At 32.9% G+C, this 27,902-nt stretch overlaps 2 protein-coding genes across 2 annotated transcripts; one reads left to right on the top strand and one right to left on the bottom strand.

Annotated features, from left to right (window-relative positions):
- The first annotated feature begins 1,414 nt into the window (after positions 1–1,414).
- LOC129001761 (aromatic-L-amino-acid decarboxylase) lies at positions 1,415–27,257 on the top strand. Its single transcript, XM_054429199.1, has 12 exons — positions 1,415–1,526; positions 8,996–9,091; positions 16,266–16,386; positions 18,331–18,444; positions 19,250–19,369; positions 19,758–19,887; positions 20,356–20,504; positions 22,486–22,597; positions 23,100–23,217; positions 24,565–24,655; positions 25,131–25,331; positions 25,705–27,257. Exons 2-12 carry the CDS (start codon positions 9,012–9,014, stop codon positions 25,909–25,911), a joined length of 1,443 nt encoding a protein of 480 aa, XP_054285174.1. The 5' UTR covers positions 1,415–1,526; positions 8,996–9,011; the 3' UTR covers positions 25,912–27,257.
- Positions 11,782–13,514, bottom strand: LOC129001762 (uncharacterized). Its single transcript, XM_054429200.1, has 2 exons — positions 12,503–13,514; positions 11,782–12,132 (listed from the first exon to the last, which is right to left on the bottom strand). Exons 1-2 carry the CDS (start codon positions 13,288–13,290, stop codon positions 11,895–11,897), a joined length of 1,026 nt encoding a protein of 341 aa, XP_054285175.1. The 5' UTR covers positions 13,291–13,514; the 3' UTR covers positions 11,782–11,894.
- Positions 27,258–27,902: the final 645 nt, after the last annotated feature.

Genomic DNA, 27,902 nt, shown 5'->3' with positions numbered 1-27,902 from the left:
TTGGGAATGTTTGTTTTTATTTTGTAACTGTTCCCATAATTTTAAATCGTACTGAACCATGCCCATGGATATAAAAATATTCAAAATATAAAAAAATCTTTGAGGTTCAACACTATTTACTACCAACCTCTCACTAACTACTGCATTATCTTTTCATAACCCAAGAAATAACAAAAGTAAAATAAAATTGCAGCTTTAATACGATTTCTCACAAACTCTTGGATTAATTTCGACGTATCCAGAATCAAGCCTTTGTTAATATTTTTGTAATTTTTGTCAATATTTTTACAACAAACAAACCATAAAATATACCATAATTACTACAATAAAATCAACCATGAAAGAACAAGTTTTTTATCCCATAATCAAAATTGAAAGTAGGTTACTTTTGAATGTTTTCCATCTTATCTACCTATGTTTTATTGTTGCTCTACTTTCGCATTTAAATTTGTTTGCACGGAGATTTTCTAATCTCTGCGAATGTAATACGTGAACATTTCGCAATGTTGACAAAATTAGTAACTTACATTTTATAAACAAATTTTATATTTAAATGTTTTAACATACAGAGTTGAGCCAACATCTCAACATAAGTGATATTTAAGGAAAATGGGTTTTATTGTTGTAATGTGCAGTTATATTATATTTTACTGTACAATTTTGTGTAGTTATAAAAAATAATATTTCTCACTCTTTTTTAAAAGCTGAAAATAAAAAATAACTTTGCTAAATTTTATGAACACGATTTAAAAACATTGTAAACTGTTTTATGAAGACTGATTTATTTTTCATAAGTGTAACATTTGAGGCAGTGTTAATATTCCAACGTATTTAAGTAACCATCAAGCAAAAAATAAAACAGCGTTTTTTTTTATTGATTTCTTTTATGAGCTGATTATAACTGTGAAAAGAGAGATATTAACCATACTCTATTGAGAAAAAACTGTTTCCAAAAATAGAAATACTTTATTTAACATGTCTGTCCAAAAATATTATTTAATTTTTAATATTAATCCATCCAGTAAATTGATTAAATAATATTAATCTGATACAGTGTTAGGTAATGAATACAAATAAACCGTACTGACTTAATTAAAAACTAAAAATTGTGTATTCCTAATGTACAATATGAAAAAATTACATTTTCGCTTCAATACAACTCATTCGAACAAAGCCCTCTGAAATTTCAGGCTCATATGACAAAATCCCTCTTCCAATCGTCCCGAAATTGTCCCAAAATTAGTCCATAACCAAAGCCCGACAACCAAGATATAATCTTGAGAACTTTGACAAGAAACTGAAGACTGTCACGTGATTTTCATCATGCTTTTCTCAGTGAAGGTAAAAACCTCCATTGCATAGTTGCATACAAGAAAGTTGTATGTTTTACCGTGAGTCCTTGGGCGTGTAGAGGTATATAGACGCAGCTCACAGCGCCGACCCAGTCTATAGTGTTACTTACTGAGTGCGTCATACCGTTTACTGACTTCGACATAAACTGGATTATTTTCTCGTTTTGAAAATTGGTAAGTGAATTTTGCGATGTTTATAGTGTAATTTAACACTTGCAGAATCTGTACAACTCATTGAGTTTTAAGTTATTAATTACTATTAGATAGTTAACTTATTACATTTGAAAATTAATGTTACGTGTTTATGTGTGAGGCTGTTCAATTTTTTATTTTTTTTGTAAGGGTACGACTCAGCTTGGATTGAACTAGAAACCCTCAGATTTGAAAAAATGCACTATTACCACTCGAATGCCCAGAAAATTGCGTTACTGAACCTATAATTCTGTTTATCTTCGTAAACCTCAAACTTAAAATTCACGAAAAAACAACATATTAATTTTTTAAAGTCTCTGTAATTTTGACATTTAAATGCCTTATCATTGTGTGGCGTGGTGTGTGGTTATGCAAGGATGAAATATTAGTGAATCAAGCAAATAGAGGTATGTACAGTACTATATTACCTTTGACTATTAATACAACAACTTCTGTATCCATAGTCAATGATATTACTTTTAACATAAACTAAATAGGCTTACAAATTAATGCCGCTCGTGCTGGAGCTATCTTGTAGCGTTTAACGGGTGCGCAGCTGGTTAAAGCGCGTGGCTTCGCTACCAGTGCTTCGGGTTCAAATCCCGTTAATCTCCATAGATTTTTAGGTACTTTATACGTGGTCTGATGGTTCAGATACCGTTGTAGATTTACACATAGGAAATAAAATAAAACACAAAGTATAAGCAACTCAGTTAATTTAATGGGAAGGTCCTCTATATCGGAAGGTTATATCTACTCAAAGACGTATAAAGTTCAAATTTATTTTTTCTCCGAATAACTATATGTTCTGAAGTGAAAGTATATAATCAGAATCAAACCACTATCCATCTATACTAGAGATTTTTTGTACATTTTTGAAAGTGAACTGTATGAACCCTGGTCTTATTTACTCGAAACCTTTAGTTAGTTAGCATCATTACCTGACAGCGCAATATTACAAATGACATTTGGGTCCAAACATGATCACCCACTGGGTCGGTCTATAGAGAGAATATTTATTAAAAGACTTACATGAGCTAACGTATGTAATGTAAAGACAATATAAAACCCTAGTCAATTTGTGATTGGTTGTTGTGATTGTTACTAATCTATTGAATACCGTGATAGAAATTACCAGTTTGCAATTTTTTTACCATCAAACACAATATAGTATTCCCTTAATTTTCTCCCTCGCAGTCAAGAGTTTTCTTCTGTACTCACAGATATTCTTCTCTCTTAATGTACAAACTATATTTATATCTGTGAGGGATGGCAAACTTGGATGGATCAACTAGTTTATCAGACTAAGGTGATTAATAAGAGGTGTCCATCAATTTGGTTATTTATACATGTATTTTTGTAAGGGATTTTACTTAAATGTAAATCTAAGTGTTACGCATATTTCTAATTGCAAAACGAACCAATGCCAGAACCAACCAAAATGCTCTAATTGTTGAGAACCTGTTCACCTAGAGCTGACCCTAACCAGACAAGGCCATGTTCGGAGTTCCCAATAAGCTGTGATCTAATATCACTACTCAATTTCATTTGGGGGCCAAATAGATTGACGGGGATAACCCCTCTAGGGTGAATTACTAGAAAATCACTATGGGAATACAGATTAGTACAATAATTAAAAACTATTGTTGGATTTACAAAGGCTAAAAGTTAGCATAAATAAAAGTGGTAACATATGTATATATTTTATTCCAATTAGGCTTTTCACTTGAAAATATCTTTTTGTTAATATCAAAGTTTCATGTTATATAGTTATAATTGTAAATATTTCTAGGCCTGATACGTTTGCCCAATACGTTGACAGCTTTGAGTAAATGAGTAGTACTTTCTTGAATATATGAACGAAATTTCTTAGTAGAAGAAGAAAATTATTGAAAAACATTGTTTAAACCTAGTATTAACATATACTATTTTTTTATACTGTAAAATCTCTATAATACGAGTATTATGATCAAATTTGGCAAATTTATTTATTTCATACTACACCTTAAAATCTTACAAAAACACTTTACCCCTTCCTCTTAGCAACAAACCTAAGTACTCTTTAATTCTAACGTGTTTTTTATTATGTGAATGCATTTACCATGCTAAAACAAATATTTTAGTAAAAGTCCAATTAGACAAATGTAAGTTATGCTTAGTTTACAGATTTGCTGTGGTGGGGGTATTTTTTGTACGATTGCTTTTAAAATAAAGAATATATAGTTAAAAAGTAGTCATATTTTGGTACCAAATTAAATAAAAAAATTCTGTCCACTTTGTAATAGGTAATTCTTAATCTATTACTTATGTAATAAGAACTTAATGCCGTCAATTCTACCAGGCTAAAATAAAAAAAGCTATAATGATATAGTTATGTAATAGTACAATTCAATTGTTCATTGTAAAATTAAACTGTATCATTGTTTTGATCAACTCTAGTTGGAGATCTAATTTTGTTTTTTAATGTTCACCAATTTATATAATTTTTGTAATTTTCTTCTCGTGGCAATATTTGTTAGGAACTATTAGGAATTGTTAGATTCATTACTAGTTAGGTAATAAGATAATTTTTTGTAAATTAACTCAGTTTTACGTTTTGTAGATAGATCCCACACACTGATTAGCATTTACTGGTAAATCTTTTTTGTTTCACGAGTTTTATCTTAAAAAATTTTAGTATCATTATCACATAAAATCCAATTTAATTTGTTCCATTATGTATTTAGGCACAAATTTCCTATCACCTTTATGAGATCCTGTTATTCATTCTATTCATATAAGGCATACACACAATTAAAGGATCAATACAATGACGATAAATAATTTATTTTGAATTGAATTCAATTAACCACAATTATTACGCAATTCCAAGTAATAAACGTTACAAAACTAAATTTTAGAACAACTTAGAAATGCGTGAATACGAATGTTACGATTTTTCCCTTGGCTTAAGAAAACAAAAAAACTCACCGTAAATTTTGCGCCACTGAGAAAATAAAAAGGAAATCGTCACGTACCTCAGTTTCTATGCTAGATACACTGTTATTAATGTTATTATAGCGCATATCATATTAAAGGTGCTTCGACTCATAGTCGCAATACTAGTCTACTTAATAACACGTCCTCTACTTGCTATAATAACAGAACCAATATAATAGCACACAATATAACAGCATATAATACAACTTACTCGGTACTTGCAAGTACCGGAGGCCGATTTAAGTTCGGTTGAATTTAATTTTAGCTAATCTTTTTATTATGTCTTATTTGCTAACACATCTATCTATCTATCTATCTATAATATTAAAACGAAACAGGGTTTTTTATTTCACGATTCTGAATCAACGGATTTTCATTATTTTTGTGCTGAAAGAAAAATAATTTTGAGAACTAGGGAATGTCGAAGCCATAATTTTAGTTTAGGGTCCCAGTTGTTTAGAAATTAAGTTTTTATTTTTGAAAAGTCTAGCAGCCGACGCTAAGATTCTAAACTAGCTTTTGGTGCGGTGTAATATAATTAGTTTAACATAACAGCTGTAAACATTCAGTGTTTGTAACACAAATTCAGCATTTGGATAAAATTAAAAGACATACTAAGGGTTGACTTATTTATACTATGTGTAATGCTAATTATTGATACGTTCAATTCTTCTGTAAGAGGATGACAGATTATTTAAATATACATAGGTAAAATACTAGGATGTTCAAAGGATTTTTTTAAATAAATCTTTGTAATCTTCGGTTTGTTTTAGTTCAATATAATTTTCTTTTAACTAACAGCTGGTTAAATATAAAAATGATCTGTAGAACTATGAGGTTATTTTATTTACTCTGATTTGTCGTTGATTTTTAGGAAATAAGTAAGACCACCGAGAAAAGTAACACCATCGATGTATACAAGTCGAGGCTCTGTACACGAGTCTTAAAAAAAGGATATGCAAATTATTATACTGCTCAACTTTTTTAGGAAAGGGTAGAAAAACCCATTTTTAGACGTTTTAATTCATCTTGGTTTGTTTACAATCAATGTTTTTGAATGATTAAACTTTGTTTGAATTAGGCCCGGAAATATTGATGTCATAAAGAAGGAGATCAAGAATTCTCAGGAATACAATTTTAAATTACCACCACAACTCGGGTTTTATCCAAAGATATACAGATATGAATGACATAGGTTGAGCACAACGTCATCATTGACCTAGGATACTGCAATAATTAGACTAACCATCCTTTTATAAAATCTAAAAAGCTGTTTGGCGTGTGTTTAGTTGTGGTTACGTTTGGAGGCGCTGAATATTTTATAGTTTAAATAAATGAATATGGGGAATTACGGTGTATATTGATTCATTGAGGGTGGTTTAATTATTAAGGATATTAGAACTGATAACGGAATGGACAATAAACATAGACAATTAATTACGTCACTAGCTTTACTAGCGTGTTTTACGTTTTAAATTCCTTCAACATGTGACCAGTTCTTTTGTTCAAATGAATATTATTTTATTTTTGACTCAGCTGTTTACCAAAACAAACTATATGTTGTTGTTTTTACTTTTCTTTGTTTACACTTATTTATTAAACAATTGATGCAGTGAAATTGATATAAAGGATATGTGTGGACGATTCGTTTAATGATGTCAGGACACCAACGTTATAATTATGTGTACTGTTAATTTTATTGGATGTTTTCGTTTTATTTTAGGGAGTTTCTATTCAGACCTACTGGAAATTGTGTATATGTAGTATGAGTAATTGTATTGTGGTGATATTGATTATGGAAGAGGCAGGTATGCGATGGAATTGGAAGGTGATATCGTTGACTAGGCCTATACACTTCTCAATTGATAATTACTCTTTCTACTGTAGGCTGCTATAAAATTTGTCTTTATACGTGTAAGCTAGCTGTTCTGATTTATACACAGTTTTAACTCACTACTCCCGTACGTAGGACGGGCTAACACCTCGTTATGTTTTAATATTCATTACTACACAGTACAATTTGCATATTTAATATTTTACGTTGTTTCAAAGTAAATAGACTTTTAAAGAATTAATTAGACATTAAAAGCACCTGGAATAATTTTTAATATTTTAAAATATTAATATTACTTTTCTATTTTAAATGTAATAAGGTACAGACTAAAATCGTAGTAAAACAATGATTTTTTCTGTAGTTGACTACATTAAATTCTGTAATTTAATCATTCGAAGAGATAGCCAGACTATAGCAACCCACAAATACATAATTTAAAAACATAACTTTTACGACACATAAGTAACTTTATACAATATAATAAATCTAGCTATACGCCTATTAATGGAAACTATTATGGCTAGAATGTTTAAAGATTACACTGTTAAATTAGGTTGTGAAGTTAGCCTATAACTTTCATAAATAGATGCTATACTTTTCTTATTACAGTACCGAGATTTACTGGGTGCTGATGTTGGATTATGCTGAATAAAGAGGTTGAATAAGTTCAAGAACGCCTTCGTGTTTTGCTGTAAAGCTAACTCCAGAAAAACTTTTAACAAGGTTACAATAAAGTTTTGGATTCACGCTTATTTGGTCAACTTGATTTGAACAAAGTTTATTTTCCTAAGATGGCCACTGTTAAATGCTTAAACACTCATCATGACTAGGTTAAATAAATCGGATAAGTAAATTCAAACCCTATAATCAGCATATTGGGTGAGAAGTAATGATTGTTTTCAACTTTTTCTCGGATCGGTTTTTTACAGCTCGAATTATATGCATGTCTTACGTATAAGATTAGTACTGTATTTGTAATTTAGATTGAGCAATGGAAAAATCACTACAAAATTGTCTGAGTAGCCGAGTGCTTTATACTCCCCTTCAAGTCTCAAGTCGCTGGTTCGATTCCAGATTAATGAGATTTTGTCTTTGGGCTATCAATAATTAATGCAACCTAACACAAATGTGAACGTTAGATAGTAAAAATACAAATGTATGGACAGTTCCTGTTCAAAAATGTTTCAAAATGCTAATAGCGTAGATACGCACTAATAGCTATAAAGTATCTAGATGATAGCAAACCAACAAAGAAATATTCCATTGTTGTTCAGGCTACTGATATTTAATTGAATATGACATTAAGTTAAGTACATAATATAGTTTATCAAAGTGATATTAATTTTTAATCATTCATAAGTTGTTTTCATATTTTTAATTCAAATTGTACCTTTTTAAAATTACTCAGACGTTGATTCGTCAATTAATTGTTTGCGTTTCAACGCGTGGTCGGATTATATAACCCTTACATTGTAATCTGGGTCAAGTCTAGGTTAAACCCTGACTCAATTCAGGTGCGACTTACGTAATAAAAAACTACCACAGCATCCCACTGTCTTTGTGTGAAGTCTGGAACAAAAATCGTAAACCTCGATTCCGAGAAGCCGGGTTTACTGAGAAAAATACCAGAGAAGATTGAGCCAACAAAAACTTGTGAAGGGCAAGGGGTGAATGATTCAGTGAACGGAAGCGAATTACGCGCGGTTTTGCGACCTTGGCACAACTGAACTTGACTTATATCCGACCGGTAGCGACAGACCTCGGGCGAAGGCGCGGCGATCTAGAGCAAGGCGGGCGTCGAGCACGCGCTGATCAGTTATGTAACAAACAGCAAGGTAGGCGGGGGCGAGGAAAACTGAGAGTTGTCTTGAGGAAGAATCAAGACAATTCGAGGACAATTCCGGAGGAAGAGTACGACATTTTTAAGTGTTAATGTCTCGTACTCCCTTAGTATATTTGTCATCCTTATGGAACAGCTAAAGCCAATTTTATTGTTAGTTCTGACCGGTGCACTGTAGAGGTCGTTTTGTTTACACTTTGTTTCTTGTTATTTCAGTGATTTAAAACCTCGTTTAACCAAATAAAAGGTATAATCATAAACAATAACTTGTTCCCTAGTTTCATATTATAACCAAACAGTAAAGTACAAATGATAAAATCAACCTCAAAATAATAGAAATAAAATTTCATTGACACTAGCACCCAGTGTCACCAACTTAAACTACACATGAAAATAAGCTTCAGAAATTTACAATGGGACGATAAGTCTACTTGTGTTGGTTAGTCTATAGTTTTACTAAGAGGACTGAGATAGCTGGGTAGAGTACCTAGTTAAGGTCGCCGGTTCGATCCTGATACAAGTCGGTACCTTTTTGTTTAGTACATATAGTGAGACCTGAATAAGAGGACTCGCAATATGGCAAGTCACCCTTGATAATAAGTATCATTTTTAAAAACCCTTGATTTAATAAAAACTTGGAAACATCTTCCCAATATTAAGATTTAACTAGTTAAATTGGGAACATCGGAACATGGGATGTCTATCTCAATACCCTATCCAAAAGTCAATTATACACTATACTTTTAAATGTACTGTGTTTTAAAATAACATGTTAAAACAGTTGGTTTTCTGCCGTAGGAACCCAGAGTTTGAGATGGAGGCGAAACAATTCACCGAGTTCGCCAAGACGATGGTGGACTACATCAACAACTACTTAGAAAACATCCGAGACAGGTACAATATTATTACATATTGATAGTGATTAACAGAAAGTCATAATAAATGTTTTCTGTTTTTTTTTACAATAAACAATCTTTACCAACAGGTTAAATGTATTCTGTCTTCTGTCCAATGTGTTCTCTTAATCGTGAAATATTAAGTTTTTAAAGTACAGGTACAGTACTTACATTGAATAAGTGTCTAGGAATTAAAGGAGACAAAACATTGCAGTTAATACGTTTAAGTGCAAATAACCCAAACAACATTTTCAAAGGTTCTTGTTTTCATAATTACAAAACTCAAAATATAGGCAAAACAACATCTTACAAACTAAAACTTTACTAATGATCCTTATTAACAAGCTGGCCATCAGTATCAGTTGCTGGATTGCTGGTATGTGCTGTGTGCAAGAAGGTAGGTGAAGAACACTTGTCACTATTAAATTTTTTATAAGAATTTTCATAAATCCTGGCTTTGACATGGAGGGATTTCCTCTTCCATAAAATTCCGCTACCCTAAAAAAAAAACTCAGAAGATTGAGTAAATTAAGTTGTTTGATACTGGTTATCCTTACAAGCTTTTTAAGGTAGGTGACCGCTTTCAAGAATTTGAGAATCTGTTGAACTATATGACAAAAGTTTTGATGATAGTTGTGAGTTTTAATAAAATAACATGAATCAAGGAATCTATCTACAAAAGTTCTTATAAAATATTGTTTAGGGTACCTACCTACTATTGTGGAATTTACTTTCAGAACAACCCTACTATCAATATGAATTACAATTTTTTAATCAAACCCTGGTCTTACTACTTGTCAATCGAAGCAACATCAGGTAGGCTGAATAAGACATCCGTATTACCTAAAATCATCAAATACATCAGTTAATTATTATGGCTTTGGTATTTTTTTTACAACTGGTAGCAATCCTAAAAAAACAGTATATATATTCTTAGTATCTAAGTAATGATTTCATTGAATAAATACATCATTAGTAAGCAGAGTATCCGTCCTTTATGTGGGTTTGGCAGATAAGTATAAAATGCTTATTGCAGTTATACTCGTGCTTTGCTTTTGCAATGGAAGAGGACATGTTTTAAGAAAATTTTGTTTACTATAATTTACGGTATACTATAGTATAGCACACATACCATAGCCATAATGTTCTACCATGCACCTAAATAATAAAAAAAATTAAGTTCTCACAGCTTTTTGTTGCTGCTTGGTATTAGCTCTTGTCATAAATGCAAAAAGAATTAATAGAGCTGCACCCTGTTGGTAAACCTTATAACCTTTTGATGCTTTTGAATATTATAGAACCAATTTGTGTAGTTTAAAAAAGCTGGCAAAATTCCTTTTAAATATGAATAGGTACTCATAAGGTTAACATGGGAAACTCTAGAGCCACTGTGGTGGAGCCCGCAAGGATTTTTGAGATAAGAATACGTCTATATGTTAATCAGGAATGTGAGCTATCATCATACCAAATTTCAACCCAATGCGACCAGTATTTAATGCGTGTTTGAACTTCAAACAAACAAAAAATACACAAACAAACAAACACACAAACTTTCATATTATCATAATATTAGTATGATTTCTTCTGATCTTAGTATGATTTCTTTGTTAATGAATGTAAGATGACCAGCACCCAGAAAAAAAAACTTGAGATATTTGGGCTGTTTCCCCTCAAATTTGAGATTCTTCCTATTAAAAATTCTTGTAAAGGAGGTCCATTAACGAAAAAAATAATTTGTTGTTGTTATTTGTGTAATTTGTTTGTTTGTTGTCTATAATATAATTAGTCAAGAAACCTACTGTAATCTTCATTATGAAAATTTGAATTTATAGCTAAAATAATATACCAGATAAAGAGCTGTAAGAATACATACCCCAATGAAAGTTTCAAGAGATACGGGAACAAAATGGGGAAATATCTCAAGCCGCACAGGACGAAGTGCAACGGCAGACATGAAAACCAGAGACTTTTGTCTCCTCAGTTCTAGTTGATACCATGGACAGAAATAAACTGATTTGTGAATCAACAGGCCCTAAAAAACGGTTACGTTAAAACACAAATATAATTTAATTCAACCGTCCTTTCTATATGATAAAATGCCCCTTCTGAAAATTTGTAAAAATTATCTTCTTTTTGATGGTCAAGTGAATTGTTTTAAAGATTTGTCAAATATTTTCTAAGTTTCTCTCAGTAAATCAGCATTCAAATAAAGCATACTTTCATAATCCGTAATTTAGACATTGTCTACCTACTTGTTTTTTGTAAGCAAATTCTATAGAGAAAAAGTAAAATTGTAATCAGTACACATTTTTTTACAGTACTATCTTTAAAATAAACAAACTCTAAACACTGTCTATTTTCCTTCCTTCCAATTTTACTATATTGAGTAAGTTTTTTTATTGTCTGTGTAAGCTCTTAAATTCTGAAAATGTTTTTAAATGGGTTTGATAGAATTAAAATCTAGTAAATGATTTAAAGCAAAATCCTTTTTGCACTTTAAAATGCTCATCAGGAGAAAACAAATAATCAGCGAGATAAAAACTTATGTTATTAAATAGAACTTCTGATATTTGTGCCTGATATTTATTTTAGTATTAATCCTAGTATTTAAACTCACATGTGTGCACAGCTGTTCACCATACCAACAAAATAGAAACAACTCCAGAAGAGGAAGAGACATTAGTAAAACGTAGCGCAGAAAATGGAAACTCGTAATTGATGACTGAAAAAAATTATAAAGTTATTAGTCAACTAACTTATTTGTCTAACCAATCTAGGTATTACTATGAACTGTATGATTTTTATTCTAAATTACTTGGTAAACTATCGTGAACTTCAAAATGTTCTTTTGGCCAAGATACAACTAATAATGAGGAATATAAATAAGGGACAGAAATCTCTAAGTTATCTTTATAATTAGCTAAAACTATGAAAATTACCTGGGAGAGTGTTAAAGCGCAAAGTAGAATCGGCAGCGATAGAAATAGAAGCTTCAAAAGAACAATGACATGGAACAAGGAGTTGATCAAGGACATGATGCTGAAAAAAACACAAAATTTGGCTCTTAAAAAGAAATGAAAAACTTAAGATATATTGACGTTTACATGTTAATGCTACAAATAAGAAGAAGTATATCTTTCTACCAGTATCTCTTGTACGAAAAAGCAGGCAATCCTTCATGCAGATTCATCAAAGTATAGCCTTCAATGATATGATGCATAATCTTAAACCAATAAATATTTGCTTAAACTCCGCACTACAGCTATGTAGTGGATATTCTGTCATTCGCTATCTTTAGCTTGAATAGTTACATCCACTCAAATCTGAGAAAATAAATTAGGAGTGTCACTGTTTGTAGTGCCTCCTTTACAACTGGTGTCAGTTACTAAAATGTAGGTTAAAATCTTACCTCAAAATGTTTTGATGATATTGAATCAAACTTCTCAAATCACGTTTTTGAATAAGCTCCTTGTTGGACATAGCAAGAGAAACATCTCTCCTGCCGATAATCATATTATTCTCAAGCATGTGTGACAGACTTCTGAAGTGGTAGCAAATGCGGATAGAGATGATCGGAATGATGACGCTGAAGATGTAGAGAGAAAAGCAAGTGAGCAACATCGCCACAAGATTCAATGGCTTGACAACTTCATAGTACGGGGATACAGTTTCATCAAACGGTAACCAAATGTCTACAAACAACTTATGCTCCGGATACTTCTTCTTCCAGTAGGCCTCGCTTGCAGGATCTCTTGCAGAACCAATCATCAACTTGATGAAAACCTGGATGACAGCGACAAAAGTCCCCGCAGCAAAGATTAAATTGATGCGTTTGGCGTGTTTTTCGTAGCAGGAGTAGAACTGACTATTGTGTGAAAAATTTTGGAGTCCTTTCAGATTTTCTACGATGGTCTTCAGTTTTTTGCTATCCCATCGTAACAGAAACCGCTGTACAGTTATGATCAGGATGTACAAAGATTCAAATAGACTTTCCACAAAGACACTGTAATGTTTATAATCCTTGCTGTGGTAGGTGTGCATGAATTTGAGAAATACGTAGGTCAGTTGGAAAGAATCAACAGTTTTGGCATAGACGTCGTAAGCAGCGGTTTTCCAAGGTGAGTCCCAATCTTCTGGGTTCCACAATCCCCCAACAGTCATGGCTAACAACACCATAGAAATGGAGTCTCGGGCCATTTTAAGATGTCTATCACACAGCCAAACTCTGAGTGTAATTCTAAAAAGATTCACAGTTACAAAATGATATTTTCCTACTAATTATAGGAAGATTTTTATAAGAACCAAAGCAATTTCCATACTATACTCAAACAAAAGAAGAAACTACTTTCAAGTTATTCTTTAATGAGGTGAAATTATAGGCAAACCTAAGAACAGTTGAGTAGGACAAAAGAAATGATACTTTTGTGTTACTTTGTTGTTTGAGTTGCAAATTACCGCTTTATTTACTCCAGGATTCTTCGAAAAGGAACAAAGATTTCTTTGTCGGTATTTCTCATTATTTTTCTGTTCTAAGAATATAATTTGTATAGAGTTTTGTTAAAACCTTGGGAAATCATAGCTAGACGAAACTAAGTACCAATATTGCAACATTACCACAACTACTTGAGAAATCAAAACTGTATCACTTTTCAAATTTGTACAGTATGGAAATAAAAAAGCTACATTTTGATGAAGTAAAAAATTGAAAATATAGATATTAAAACTTTAAGCTATCAATATATTACTAGGCTCACAATATGTTTAATTAAAACCTTTTTTCTCAGCTCGGTGTTCACTCCAGGGACAATCATCTATCCATACTGTTCTGTTAGTTAGAAAGATATTTTCCTGCAGATGTGCAAAATCCCTTCATAAATTAAAATAGGCTAAACCGCTTATTATTACCGCAAAGCATAAAGGAGTTTGGGCGAAGAGATCCCTAGGGTTGCAGGGAGCAAAAGAAGAAAGAGCCGGGTTGTATGTTTGGTTTTGTGGAGGGTGGACTCAGCTCACCTACCTAAAAACTGTTTCGGAGCCGGTTTAAGTTGTGAAATTAGTTACGCCTGATTAACCTTACAGCTGTAGTCAGATTTGGAGCTGGGTAGACCCGCTCAACAATAAAATCTCTAAACACAGATGCCTACACATGAGTTCGTAAATAATAGTAAAATAAAAACAATGAATGTAGAGTTTTGTCATACACTGCACTGACATATGTCATGCAATTGAAACCCATTAATATACTTTTTCTCTCCAACCTTGAACTGTATCATTTTATTTAAGTGAAAAATGATCTTGTACAATCTGATGCTTAATTAACTCATTTTCAAAAGATAACAAGCATAACTCCTAGCAAATTCAAAACTGTGCCACGGCAAGTATTGGCATAAAAAAGATAGTTGAAGCTATAAGACAGAAAATAGCAAATCAACCAACTTCCACCATCTATTTATGTATATTGTTGGAAATGTGTCTCAGTCTTCGTGATAAAGCCTACAATAGTATTGAGTATTGCTTCATCTGAATTGAGCAACAACATTGTATAATGACATTTGTTTTAACAGCAACACAACCATTGTATTAGCGGTGTTCAAGAAATAAATACTGGATCAACAACTGTAGTAAGAATAATTTTTGCCTGAAGAAGTGCATTCGAACATTTGTCAATCCGTAAAACTATGCACTGAGGACAAAATTTAAATTTGGAAGTAGATGAACAATCTGTTTTGCTTTCAAATTTGACGCTTCCGAAAATCATTTCACCTTTTAGAGTGACATTTTACAAATATTTAATTATGTACCGTAGCGAACTATATTAGAAAAGTTGGGCTGTGGAGCTTAACTCTAAATTCAGAATTCCCTAAACTTTGAAGAAACTCTGAAAACCTAAAAGTCCACATCGAATGCTTAAATTTTATAATGCAAAAACCAAAACTTATAGCGGAAGCTATGTGACCCCTCCCCTCCCATCCTCCAACATCCCTCTAACAACCTGCTACATAAGCAATTGTATCATAGCACAACAAAAAGTAGACAACAGATGACACTAATGTATTTCTAAGTTCTTTCTTGAAAAAGTTTGAAACCCTTAAAAATTATATCTAAGGAAAAAGAGAATTCCTGGAATGTCATTGTTCCCTTTGAAATAATTTATTTTTACATTAAAAACTTAGTTTATATATTACTAGCTGTAACCCGCGGGCTTTGCCCCGTTTAACTTCTTAATTTTCAAGATTATCTCATTCGCATGGCTCAATCACGTCCTGGTTGAAGTTTGTTCGCTACGCTCACTCACCTTTAGGTTGGAGCTCGTTTCGCTACGCTCACTCACCTTTAGGTTGGGGCTCGTTCGCTGCGCTCACTTGCCTTCAGGTTAGCTCGTTCGCTACGCTCACTCACCTTTTGGTTGCAAATTAGCTGTTGTCATAAATGTAAAAGAAATAATAGTGCTGCACCCTGTTGGTAATCCTTGTAACTTTAATGCTATTGAACATCATAGAACAGAACCAACAAGTGAGCGCGGCGAACGAGCTCCAACCTAAAGGTGAATGAGCGTAGCGAACGAACTTCAACCAGGACGTGATTGAGCCATGCGAACGAGCTCACTTATGAAGTAAAACGGGGCAAAGCCCGCGTACAGCTGAGTGAGCGTAGCGAACAAACCTCAACCTGGAGGCGAGTTAGCGTAGCGAACGAGCTCCATTCTAAAGGTGAGTGAGCGTAGCGAACGAACTTCAACCAGGACGTGATTGAGCCATGCGAACAAGCTCACTTATGAATTAAAACGGGGCAAAGCCCGCGGGTACAGCTAGTTTCTCATAAGGTTAACAAGGGAAACTCCAGAGCCACTGGGGCGGAGCCCGAAAGGATTTTTGAAATAAGAATATGCCTATATGTTAATCGGGAATGTGAGCTATCATCATGCCAAATTTCAGCCCAATCCGACCAGTATTTTTCGCGTTCACTTGTCACAAACATACATCCATACATCCATACATCCAAACTTTCTCATTTATAATATTAGTAGGATACCCCCAACAGTAATTTGCTCAATAACTTAATTTGCAGACAACGCTCGTAAATATTTGTATGTAGAATATTAATCTTTATTTATTTGTATGTCTTTTGGTAACTTTCTTATCTAATTTCTAATAAATGTCAATTTCTTTCAGACGAGTTCTACCAACGGTCCAGCCAGGTTACCTTCGACCCTTGATTCCCGATGAGGCTCCACAAAACCCCGAGAAGTGGCAAGATGTAATGAAAGATGTTGAGAGAGTCATCATGCCTGGTGTAAGTCTTCAGATAATCAAGTTTTGTTGATGTTTAACTATTAGTATGCACTACTCGGTTGGTAGTAATTGGCTAAATAAATCATCTTGGGTTATTGTTACATATAAAAGTCATAGTGATATCGATTTATCCAGAGCCACGTAAAACTATGAATTTGTCAAACACCCCAGGTTTTGAATCTTGACTTAGCTTAATAAGAACTAATTCTCTTATTCAATTTCACCTGGGTTGCTAAACTCCACTCTTTAGTAGTTGGACTCCATTGAATAAAGGTTAAGGAGCAAAAAAATTATTACTGGATGGTATTATTTTAAGGCTGTCCCTTAAGGGGCAATACATTTCACATTCCTTTAATAAATCTTTTTGGTATTTTCATCTCAGTGTCTCATAATAAATTAATATGTTCTTCTGGTTTATTTCGATGAGTCGGTGGCTTAGTGGGTAGCGCCACGGACTTTGGACCCATGACATGATTACGTTTTGTTTTATTTACATTTCGCTTTGATTTTATTTTGTTATGAAACTATTTTCTACCACACAATGGATTAAATTCAACCAATGAGAATTTAACAAAACAATTAACAGAACAAATTATTTTTTCTTGTAAATAGTTAGTGTAATTGTTTTCCACTGTGTTCAAGCATTCCTTGAATGTTTACAAACCTCTGGAAACTACGTGTACAAAGACGTTAAAAAAAAGCATTTACTCTTCAAAATGCATTACAGTATATTGGCAATGTCTGTGGTCAGTGCAGATCGTAGATCTTTGGCCATGTTCCAACTCATGAGCCAAGTATTTGATATTGGCCTAGTTATTCCCAAGGCCGCCCTTTCTAACAGGATCCTTATCATTAGTCTCTGTTTTATTGTAACCAAGTTTCCTTCCTCAATGTGTCCTTGGATAGTTATTGATTCCAGAGTATTATAACTGTTTGATTAAACGAGAAAAATATTTGATGAAAAATGTATAACTGATGTACTAGAAAGTAGGTACCAGAAGGGAGATGGTTTTTTTTTTCTTGATGTCTCCACCGGTGGCATTTTTACATATGGAATCACAAGAGGATGTACTAAAACGCTTTAAGGAAAGGGGTCCAAACCCATATGTGTTGTGGATGTACCAGGAATCGAACCCGTCCCTCCCGCACCAAAGTCCGAGACGCTAACCACTACGCAACACACCCTGGTTTAAAAGAAGATTGTATTACTTGCTTATTAGTAAATTGTATAACAATTTTTGTTTGAATTATTTAGTAGGGCCTATATCTGGGAAGTTCCTTTTCAACAAAGATTATAAACAGGGTGTTTTTTTTTTTTTTTTAATTGCTTCTTTATTTATGTAAAATTGCAATAGATATAAATATGCAGCTTGCAGGAATCGTTTATTGACGTCGGGGTCACAATTGTTGTGAATTTAATGTGAAGTTCCCATTCACCCCCTTTCTCCCCCTACCCTTAACTTAAAACATTTAAATTGCAAGGTACCCCTATTGACATATCAAATGTGAGGGCATGAAAAATGAAAAAGAATGGTGTAAACTCTCTACGTCAATCCTATCAAAAGTTATGGCAACTCAAAATTTGAATTTTTCACCCCCTTTTTTAAGAAAAACATGTTTTTTTAAACGGCTGTAGCTCGAAACCGGTAAGAGCTAGCAAAGATTTGAAAGAATTTTCATTGTCAGGAATTAAATTTTCTACAAAGCACTCTTCAGCGTTTTCCGAAAATCACACTCCTTCACCTTAAAAAATCGCCCTATTTCTAAAATTTGTAAAATTTCTCGGATTTTTACGGTTTTTTCATTGAACAAGCTAGTCACACCTTAGAAAAATGCTTGTTCAATTGCAATTATTTTTTTTTCATGCCCCCTATTCATGCATGAGCTATGGTATTGATATTGATCATGACCTTGAATGTATGTGAATGACAAGGTGATTTTGCAGGTGACCCACTGGCATTCTCCCAGGTTCCACGCCTACTTCCCCACGGCCAACTCTTACCCTGCCATTGTGGCTGATATGCTCAGCGATGCCATTGCTTGCATTGGCTTTACCTGGGTATGGACATTTATAAATTATATGTTTGGTAAAAAAAAGTTTTTTGAAAAAATTCAGACTCAACCTCTCAACAAATCACAATGCTTAACAGCGGTTAACACAGTTTTTTTGCTCAATAAAATTGAACCTCTTGTAACCATTGTCATAAATATTGTTTTTAATAGATTTAAGCTTTTTTGAATTAAAAATAGAGTGAAAATAAATAAAGTAAAATAAAACAAATTTTCTCAAAAAATAAGATCTTCTTTCAAAAAAATTAAGAACTTCCAAAAGACTTTTTTGCATGGAGGTTCCTTGAATTTCAGTAGATTGATATGATTATAGATTGAGTGCAGGAATGATTCTTATGGTATTTTACCCTCCTAAATACCACTTATTGAAATGGTCAAACATATACTGCATATGATTTCATTTTTATATTTTTAAACGTTTAATCTTCATTTTTAATAAACTATTGAAGAAAAGAAAAAAACTCTAAAGCTATCGTTAGAAACTACCATACCAGAAACTTATTTTGAAAACCCTTAGCCAAGTATTCGGGTTTCTTTGAAAGTTAACCTGCATTTCAACAATATATAAGAAATATTTTGATGATTAAAAAAATACCCATAAAACATTTAAAATGTTTCAAAATGATAAATTTTGCAAAAACACTTTAGTTAATGTTCAAGTTTTTAAAATTGTTTCTTATAAACGTCACTAGGTATACTGTTAGTCAGTCATTGGATGAATTTCTGTGTTTCGAAAATAAATTAATTGAATTGAATACGGTTTGTATACGGATTACATGATTGCATGATTGCAGATTGCCAGCCCTGCATGCACTGAGCTAGAGGTAGTCATGCTCGATTGGCTAGGCAAGATGTTGGATTTACCAGCTCCGTTCCTCGCTTGCTCCGGCGGAAAGGGAGGCGGTGTCATTCAGGTATGTCCCATAACATGCATCTGTAAAAAGTGAATACTATAGTTACCTGTCAAAATATTGAAGATAAAATCAAGATAGTCATTGGTTTATACTTGTTCAGATAGTAATCCATTCATTTTGGTGAGTGAAACCATAGATAAAACTTCAATGAAGGAATATCTCTTGATTTTTATGTTCACACTAATGGGGTGACTTAAGTTTTTAGTAAACGTGTTTCAATCGACCATGTCCTGTAGCTGTAACTTGTCTGATAAAATGTTATCAGGTTCCTTTAGGGTTATGAAAAAATTAAGTAGAGTTTTTGTTTTATTATAATTATTGTCCACTAAAACTTGATAATTATGGAAAATACCATCCTCACTCTAAGTTTCATTCGTCTGGTTGTCAGGGAACAGCTAGCGAGGCCACACTCGTAGCCCTCCTGGGAGCCAAAGCTAAGATGATCCGAAGAGTGAAGGAACAACACCCAGACTGGACGGACTACGAGATCGTATCCAAACTGGTCGGCTACTGTTCTGGTGAGGAGATTTTTTACATCGCTACTGTGAAGAAAAATGTTTTTGTCCTGGCTAATTATTCAAATAAAAGGTTATAAGTACCTGTAGTAGTATCGGTTCAGCGTTAGGTGGATGGACTTATACAGGCCAAGTTCTGAGCATCCCAATCCAGTTGTAGTATAGAGATCGATGGGTCTCGTGTGCAACTTATAAGGAGTCCACATGACAGAACTTGGTCGGAGAAGCCTGCAATGTAATAAATAGAAGTTGACAGAATTGGTGAAATCTTTCTCAATTCAAATCAGATGGTTTGCTACCTTTTCTCACCATTCCTGTGTGTGTCCCCACTGAAACCCTGTTAAATCAATTAGGAGTTTTGTATTTATAAGATGAGGGGAAACAAGATAAAAATAGGTGTAATTAAATCACTGAATAATCGAAGTAGCTCAAAAGGTAAAGAAAATAAAAAATTGTTTCTGAATTCCACAGATCAAGCTCACTCATCAGTAGAGCGAGCTGGTTTGCTGGGGGGTGTGAGGCTACGAGGCATCCCAGCTGACGACCGTTATCAGCTGAGAGGAGATTCCCTGCGCGAGGCTATACAGAAGGACAAGAAGGATGGACTTATTCCCTTCTATGTAAGTATAGAAATTTATTACACCATTTTTAATTGGATACTGCAGTAGACATTCCATCTACAGTATATTGATCAGCTGTTGTCAGTTTTTGCTTACAAAGAACAAAGTTGAATAAGAAAATCACTAATCGCGCGAGTGTTTGAAATAGTATATTTCATTACTAGGACCGAAAGTGGCATTTTCCGGCGCGCGCTCAAGTTTTTGTGCGAGGCGAAGCCGTGTATGTGAGAGATATTTTCACAATGCACAATGCGGGAATAATGGAGCAAGTGCCGGATAATAACTTTCGGTACGAGTTATGAACGATACTTTTCATTACGACGCACAAATATATAAACACAGAATAGCAGACCTCAGTAATATTGCAACTGATTTATTTCTCAAATAATTAGATTGCGGGAACATCAAAATAAAATAAAATCTTTTAAAAGGAGACCTACGTTTATTCATGATTAATTTTTAAAACAAAAATTAGGAGAAAATATTTTAAAGGTAGCCTACGTATATTTTCCAATAAATTTTGCTTGAAGATCAAAATAAAAGAATAAAAACAACTTTCAACCATACACACAGCTGATTCAAATCATTAAATTAAACCGTAACAAAACACTAGTGCGCGTAGTGAATAAATGGAGAACTAATTGAGAGCGAGGGAAAGTAAATTTAGAGCGAGGGAAAATCAGCTTATCGATTTTCCCTCGCCCAAAATTAGAGCTTGGGAAACGACTACTTTCATTGATGTCAGCTGTTATCGAAAATAGTTACTTTCGTTATGGAGTGATGAAAATAAATATATAAATTTTTTAGTTACTAAGATAGTTGGTCACATAAAAGTTGCTAGCTTATGAAGTCTTTTTCATCACTCCGTAACGAAAGTAACTATTTTCGATAACAGCTGACATCAATGAAAGTAGTCGTTTCCCAAGCTCTAATTTAGGGCGAGGGAAAATCGATCAGCTGATTTTCCCTCGCTCTAAATTTACTTTCCCTCGCTCTCAATTAGTTCTCCATTTATTCACTTCGTGCGCTAGTGTTTTGTTACGGTTTAATTTAATGATTTGAATCAGCTGTGTGCATTGTTAAAAGTTGTTTTATTCTTTTATTTTGATGTTTAAAAACAAAATTTATTGAGAAATATACGTAAGCTACCTTTAGGATATTTTCTCCTATTTTTTTTGTTTCAAAAATTAATCAAAAATAGACGTAGGTTTCCTTTTAGAAGACTTTATTTAATTTTTATGTTCAATCAAATTAATTGAGAAATAAAATAGTTTCAATATTACTGAGGTCTGCAATTCTGTGTTTGTGTATTTTTGTGTCGTGATGAAAAGTATCGTTCATAACTCGTACCGAAAGTTATTATCCGGCACTTGCTCCATTATTCCCGTTCTCGGCTTTGCCTCATACGTGAAAATACCTCTCACATACTCGGCTTTGCCTCACACGGGAAATTGGGGTTCCCTGTTTTCTGCTTTGCCTCACAAAAAACCTTGAGCACGCGCCGGAAAATGCCACTTTCGGTCCTAGTAATGAAATATACTATTTATCTATTTGGCTTATTTAAAAGTCTATAGATATTCCATAGAATTTATGGATTTATATCTGCGCAACCAGTCGGTAGTTCAATTCCACTACGTCCATTATACATAGAAAACTGGCAACAACATGGGTATAGTTGTATCAATAGTCTAAGGTATTTGGTTTACAATGCCAATTGTTTTGTAGGATCAAAACCTTCGTTGTTTGAAAAATGTCAAATAGAGATCATTATGATAAACTATTTTCATCAATCCTCAAGACTGCAGAATTTACATCTAAGCTTATGCAATAATTAGTTAGAATTAATTTGTATAATACAATTTCCTGGTTACATTCATGCGGACTACCTTATTTTCAAGCAGCAAATTTCAAGAATTATAAACATCTATATAGTTATAAGTATACATATTTTAAAAGATAACACTAATAAACAATCTTTTAGGCGGTGGCAACCTTGGGTACAACCAACTGCTGTGCGTTTGACTGCCTCGACGAGATAGGACCTGTCTGTGAAGAAGAGGAGGTTTGGCTTCACGTTGATGCTGCCTACGCTGGTGAGGAATCACAATAAAACTAACTGTTAGCGTGATAACATCTGCTTAGAATATGTAACTTAAGTTTAATAATTAGTATATATTATAAGGCTCAAAAGTTTGGCACGACATCTAATAAACTACTAAACTTTTTAAATGTATTTGATTGTTAACAATCATCATACTAAATTATGCAGAATTTTGCTTGTAATAAAAATAAGGCAAATACATGTTTTGAAGCTCTAATAGGTTTAATATTTTACTATTCTTGAAAGTGACCAATTTAGGGACAAATATTATAGTGGTTTACAAGGGAGGAAAAACCGAGTGTGGAAAATAACTATATCGAACAACAGAATGGAATTATCTTGCCGAATAAGGAACCATACTTTTCATCACAATGCAAATAATCACACTATTTTCACACAGCTGTACAGAGATGAGCTATGTATTTATGGAAATATATATTGCATTTCTTAAACTTAAACCTAATGATTTTTCAATGTTCACAATTGATTGACAGGGTCTGCATTTATCTGTCCTGAGTATCGCTACCTCATGAAAGGAGTTGAGTTTGCCGACTCCTTCAACTTCAACCCTCACAAGTGGATGCTGGTCACCTTTGACTGTTCTGCCATGTGGTAAGATGCTTTATGACACCTTGTAGATAAACAATAATAATGAACATTATTGGCTATCTAAAAAATTATCTGATTGGCTAAAAATGTTCTAAATTTAACATTTGCCTGTATTAACATTCTGGTGTGAGTTTTATAGTTATTTATTGGTTATAAATGTTCTAAACATTCAACATTCTATATTACATATTTTATTGTGTTTCAATATTTTTCAATTCCCAAGATGACCTTAAAAAGTTAGTATAACACGTTGTAAAATTAATAATGTTTGAAATACTTGTAGTTTAAAATTGTTTAAAACTTTACTATCATGACCTTCAAGTGCCCACCAAGTGTGGATGTTCTCAATTTATCACATCACAGCAAACAATTCTGTTTCTATGGAAACATGTTATTTTATCATTCAACTTTGACACAAAAGTTAGTTCAGTTTAATAGCTTTAACAAATCATCGATTGTGGAAAATAGTATAAAAAAAATAATAAAAAGGCAGTTAATGGGATAGAAGTTAATATAAAATCAAGATATATACTTTACAACGGACTGCCTCAAATAAATACACTGTTCAAAGAACAAAAAGGATTCAGTAAACAAAGAAGCCTTGGAGGTAGACACAAAAAGTGAAGAAGTATCAGAAGACTTCAAAGAACAAACAATAACAGCAAAAATGTCAAGATGCACCATAAGTGAAAGAATACCGAGAATTTCAGATGATGAAAACAAAAGGGTAAACAAAAACTGGTGAATCAGAAGAACAATGAAAAATATGAAGAAGATATTACAGTACTAATATTCATGTGTAGGCTAATTTAGTACTAAGTATCTTTTAAGTGTCAGTATTATGTATTGTATAGTATGTAATATTTTTAGGCATCTTGTTATGTAATCAATCAACCATTCTGAGGAGAGTTTGTATGGTTTCTTTCCTCACTTAGGCAAATGCCGGAATGGTTCCCTAAAGGGCCGTACCCCGCCAGGCAGAATGGAAGACAGGACTTGATCCTAATTCTGTTTGGTTCATCAAAACCCCAATAGATCAAACTTATCAACAAATAAATTGACTTTTCAAAAAATAAACATTTTTTTATTTGTTTGTACTCTTCTGGAAACACAAACATATTGTAAAGTATGATAAGATGTGCTATTATGTTGCAATGATTAGTCTCGAGATAAAATTTAGAGTAAATAAATACGGAGGATCTCCTCTTCATAAAACTAATTCCAAAGATGGCGATGGGCAATTCAGAAAAAAATGCAATCATTGACTATGTCATTCTTAGTCAGAAACACAAATCAAATTCTCTAACATTCATATCAACCTCCATTAATTACATTATATTTTTGTTTCAGGCTGAAAGACCCATCTTACGTTGTGGATGCGTTCAACGTAGATCCCCTGTATCTCAAGCACGATATGCAGGGTTCAGCCCCAGACTACAGGGTATGTAAGCCCATGAGTTAATTGAAAAACAAAAACTTTATAAGAACGTTTATTGTCTGCGGCCATTAACACTAAACATCGACAGTTATCCATTTTTAAATGAATTTATTATCTTAGACAATTGAGGTGGAAGTTCTGCAATACGAAGGAAGTTCTTCTCTCCTAAAGGAACGATCTTGGTATTTCTAAATGGAGCTTAAAGCTTTGAGTTGGCACCAAACCAATCGGCCACACGCACAAACCTCTTAAATGAAATTGTTGTGCTTTAAATACTGGCAATGGATGGCTCTATTAACAAAGATTATATTAAAAGAGCATTTGATTTCATTATAATGCAGAACTAATATAAACTCGAAGATGAGAAAAAAGTCTTTGGTTATTCACCGTTAGCTATAGAACTAAATAAAAAGAAATTAATCCGGATTCATGAGAAATTGAAAATCTTTGATCACCAAAGTCCTCGTGATTTTTTCAGCACTGGCAAATTCCTCTCGGCAGAAGGTTCCGATCTCTCAAGCTCTGGTTTGTGATGCGTCTCTACGGAGTCGAGAATCTCCAGAAGCACATCCGCAAGCAGATTGGACTCGCTCACGAGTTTGAGAAGTACGTTTTGAGTGACGAACGCTTCGAGATCATACATGATGTTATCATGGGACTGGTCTGCTTCAGGCTCAAGGTTTGGATGTTTTCTTTGGAATATTTTTTAGAATTAATAAATCAGCAAGCACGTTTTGTCAAAAGATATACCTGAGGCATATGAGTTGAGTTCTTCTTGCAGATTGCTGGGAGTTCCTTTTTTTTAACGAAACTTAAAACTGATTTACATAAGGTTCAAAATAAGTGCACAACATATGGCTCTAGCGGGTTTTATTGACTTGTTTGAGTTTAAGTTGTTTTACTTTGAACTAAATAAGCCCATCCACATTTTGGCAATAAAAATTATTAAAAAGTTATCAGAACTGTAATGATTTTACTTTTCATTTGACATTGTCATTGTGAATTGATATAAAATAATTGTAAAACTATTTAGGGAATTGTTAATGTTACAGGGTTCCAATGAGCTCAATGAAAACCTCCTGAAGAGAATAAACGGAAACGGTAAGATCCATCTTGTTCCCTCGAAAATCCGAGATACCTACTTCTTGAGAATGGCAGTTTGTTCTCGATACACAGAATCTGAGGACATCAAGTTCTCGTGGGACGAGGTACAGAGTCTCGCCACCGATGTTCTCGCTGAGGGCAGGCCTGGCAACTGATAAACAATAAAATTTCCTGCTCAGTAGGTAAATTCCCTGCTGAGTTCCGACCAATTCATGTAAACTATGGACAATCTGAATAAGGCTATGTACCAACTGATTAGTGGAACAATATTTAAAACATTAAGTGTAAAACAATATTTTAGTCTTGCTTCAAACACATATTGACATTTGCTTAAGTTGTTACAGAGAATCTATAACAATAAATAAAATGACAATAATTTGTAAGCTTACACAAGCTAAAGAACTAATACGAAACATTAATAAGTTGTTCAAAATAATTTAAGTTATTTATAAGACAATAAATAATGTGATATTTTATCCTAATATTTTGAATAATTTGTCTTTAGAACTACAACGAATAGTGGTTGTTATTTAAATTGTGTTTCATACAATTACTACAAAAATACTCAATTTTGACTGCAATTAAATGTGATTATGTTAATGTTCTTGCCAGGTAATTTTATATTGTAATTAGTAAACTACTACTAAATTAATAAAAAATATACATTTATATAAATTGCTTCCAATCAAAGAAACAGTGGCAGTTCAATGTTTTGTAAATCAAATATTATTTACTTTAGTCAAAAATATGCTAATCTATGCTTAAAGTACTTTAATATACTTACAGCTCGAGTTTAGCTTTTTTTGACATGTATATAAAATATAAAGTATGCTATTAGTAGTACTATAAAGTAGTTTAGAATGAGTGTTGTACTTATTTTGGAGTGCAAATGAAAGTTTATCCAGCCCCGAAATTGCATTTGTCGCACTGCATACTTAACTATTATATTGAATGACTGTATACTTATCTAATTTGAATGATTACTTTGTCAAAGATATATCTCTATCTCTTTTAAAGCTTGCTTGACATAATCCTGAAAAACGATATCACTTTGTCCTTCCATATATATTTTTCTGAATATTTATGTAGTCCAAACAATTGTCAATCATGCGTCTAAATTATGTAAGCCTTTAGTTATATTATATATGCTTTATCGATGTTTTATAATCAAGAATCAAGCTTAAATACTTTCCTTCTAATGTTTAAGTATTCATATACATAAACACAAAAACCCTGCAATACTTTTAATTGCCTCATCATGACATGTGATTATAACAATAATGGGAACAATTTTTGAATTAAGTGTTCTATTAGATAAGTTATATTTTTGTAAATAAAGTTGTAGGTTTAAAATTTAAATTATTAGTATTTTGTTACGATCTGTATATTTGAAGAGTTGCTTCATTGGTGAAATTATTTAGATAATATGATTTGTTTGTATTAAATAAATTACAACCGCATATTTAGTAAGTTAAGGTTTCATTTTGTAAATATTCTTATCTGATAATAAATCTATGTGGTGTTCATGCTGTGTAATTTTTATATCCTTTTTGTTGGATATTTTAACAAAGAACAAAATAGAAGCTATATCTTTTCATGAAAGAAAAGTACCTATTTTAGTTTTTTTACTTAGTTAGCATAAATAATGGTGCAATATGACAAAAAAATATAGTTCATCACATGGACAATAAATGTTTTTTTCTACCCTCGCCTATTTTCTGACTACGGCAATGAGCTCTGATAAGAGTCACTTAACGCCCAAGTGATGAAAATCTAACGTTATAAGAAAATAGCCCGTTTCACTGACTCACCCTGTATGTCGGTACTATTAACAGTAGCATTCTATAAAAATGCTTTTTAAGTAAAACACTGGCTACAGCTGCTGGTCCATAATCTAGCTGGTCCATTAAGTTGACACCCTGTAACTTCACATGTAGGATATGATTGAGCGAAGCTCACTTTCCCTCACTTTGTAACTTCTTTGTAAGAGCATCAGAATGTAATGGCAATTGATACGAAATTTGGCCAACAGCTAAAGAATACTGAGCACAATGTTTTGGTAAAAAAATATTTGCAAATTTCCTTCTGGATTTTATTTTACGGGTCACGCAATTTCGCTTGTTATTTTAATGTAAGTTGAAGGAAA

This window comes from Macrosteles quadrilineatus, unplaced genomic scaffold, assembly GCF_028750875.1.
Source record: "Macrosteles quadrilineatus isolate MER2022 unplaced genomic scaffold, UCM_ALF_1.0 Scaffold_8__2_contigs__length_117827958, whole genome shotgun sequence".
NCBI lineage: Eukaryota > Metazoa > Arthropoda > Insecta > Hemiptera > Cicadellidae > Macrosteles > Macrosteles quadrilineatus.
The sequence above is the reverse complement of the archived record's forward strand: the minus strand, read 5'-3'. Positions and strand labels throughout refer to the sequence as shown.

Excerpts from the sequence above, each read along its gene's own strand:
- LOC129001761 (XM_054429199.1), top strand. The coding sequence starts at position 9,012 with ATGGAGGCGAAACAATTCACCGAGTTCGCCAAGACGATGGTGGACTAC. Across the intron at positions 19,888-20,355 it reads ACTGGTCGGCTACTGTTCTG|ATCAAGCTCACTCATCAGTA; the intron begins GTGAGGAGATTT and ends TGAATTCCACAG. Across the intron at positions 22,598-23,099 it reads CGTTGATGCTGCCTACGCTG|GGTCTGCATTTATCTGTCCT; the intron begins GTGAGGAATCAC and ends ATTGATTGACAG.
- LOC129001762 (XM_054429200.1), bottom strand. The coding sequence starts at position 13,290 with ATGGCCCGAGACTCCATTTCTATGGTGTTGTTAGCCATGACTGTTGGG. Across the intron at positions 12,133-12,502 it reads TATCATCAAAACATTTTGAG|CATCATGTCCTTGATCAACT; the intron begins GTAAGATTTTAA and ends TGTTTTTTTCAG.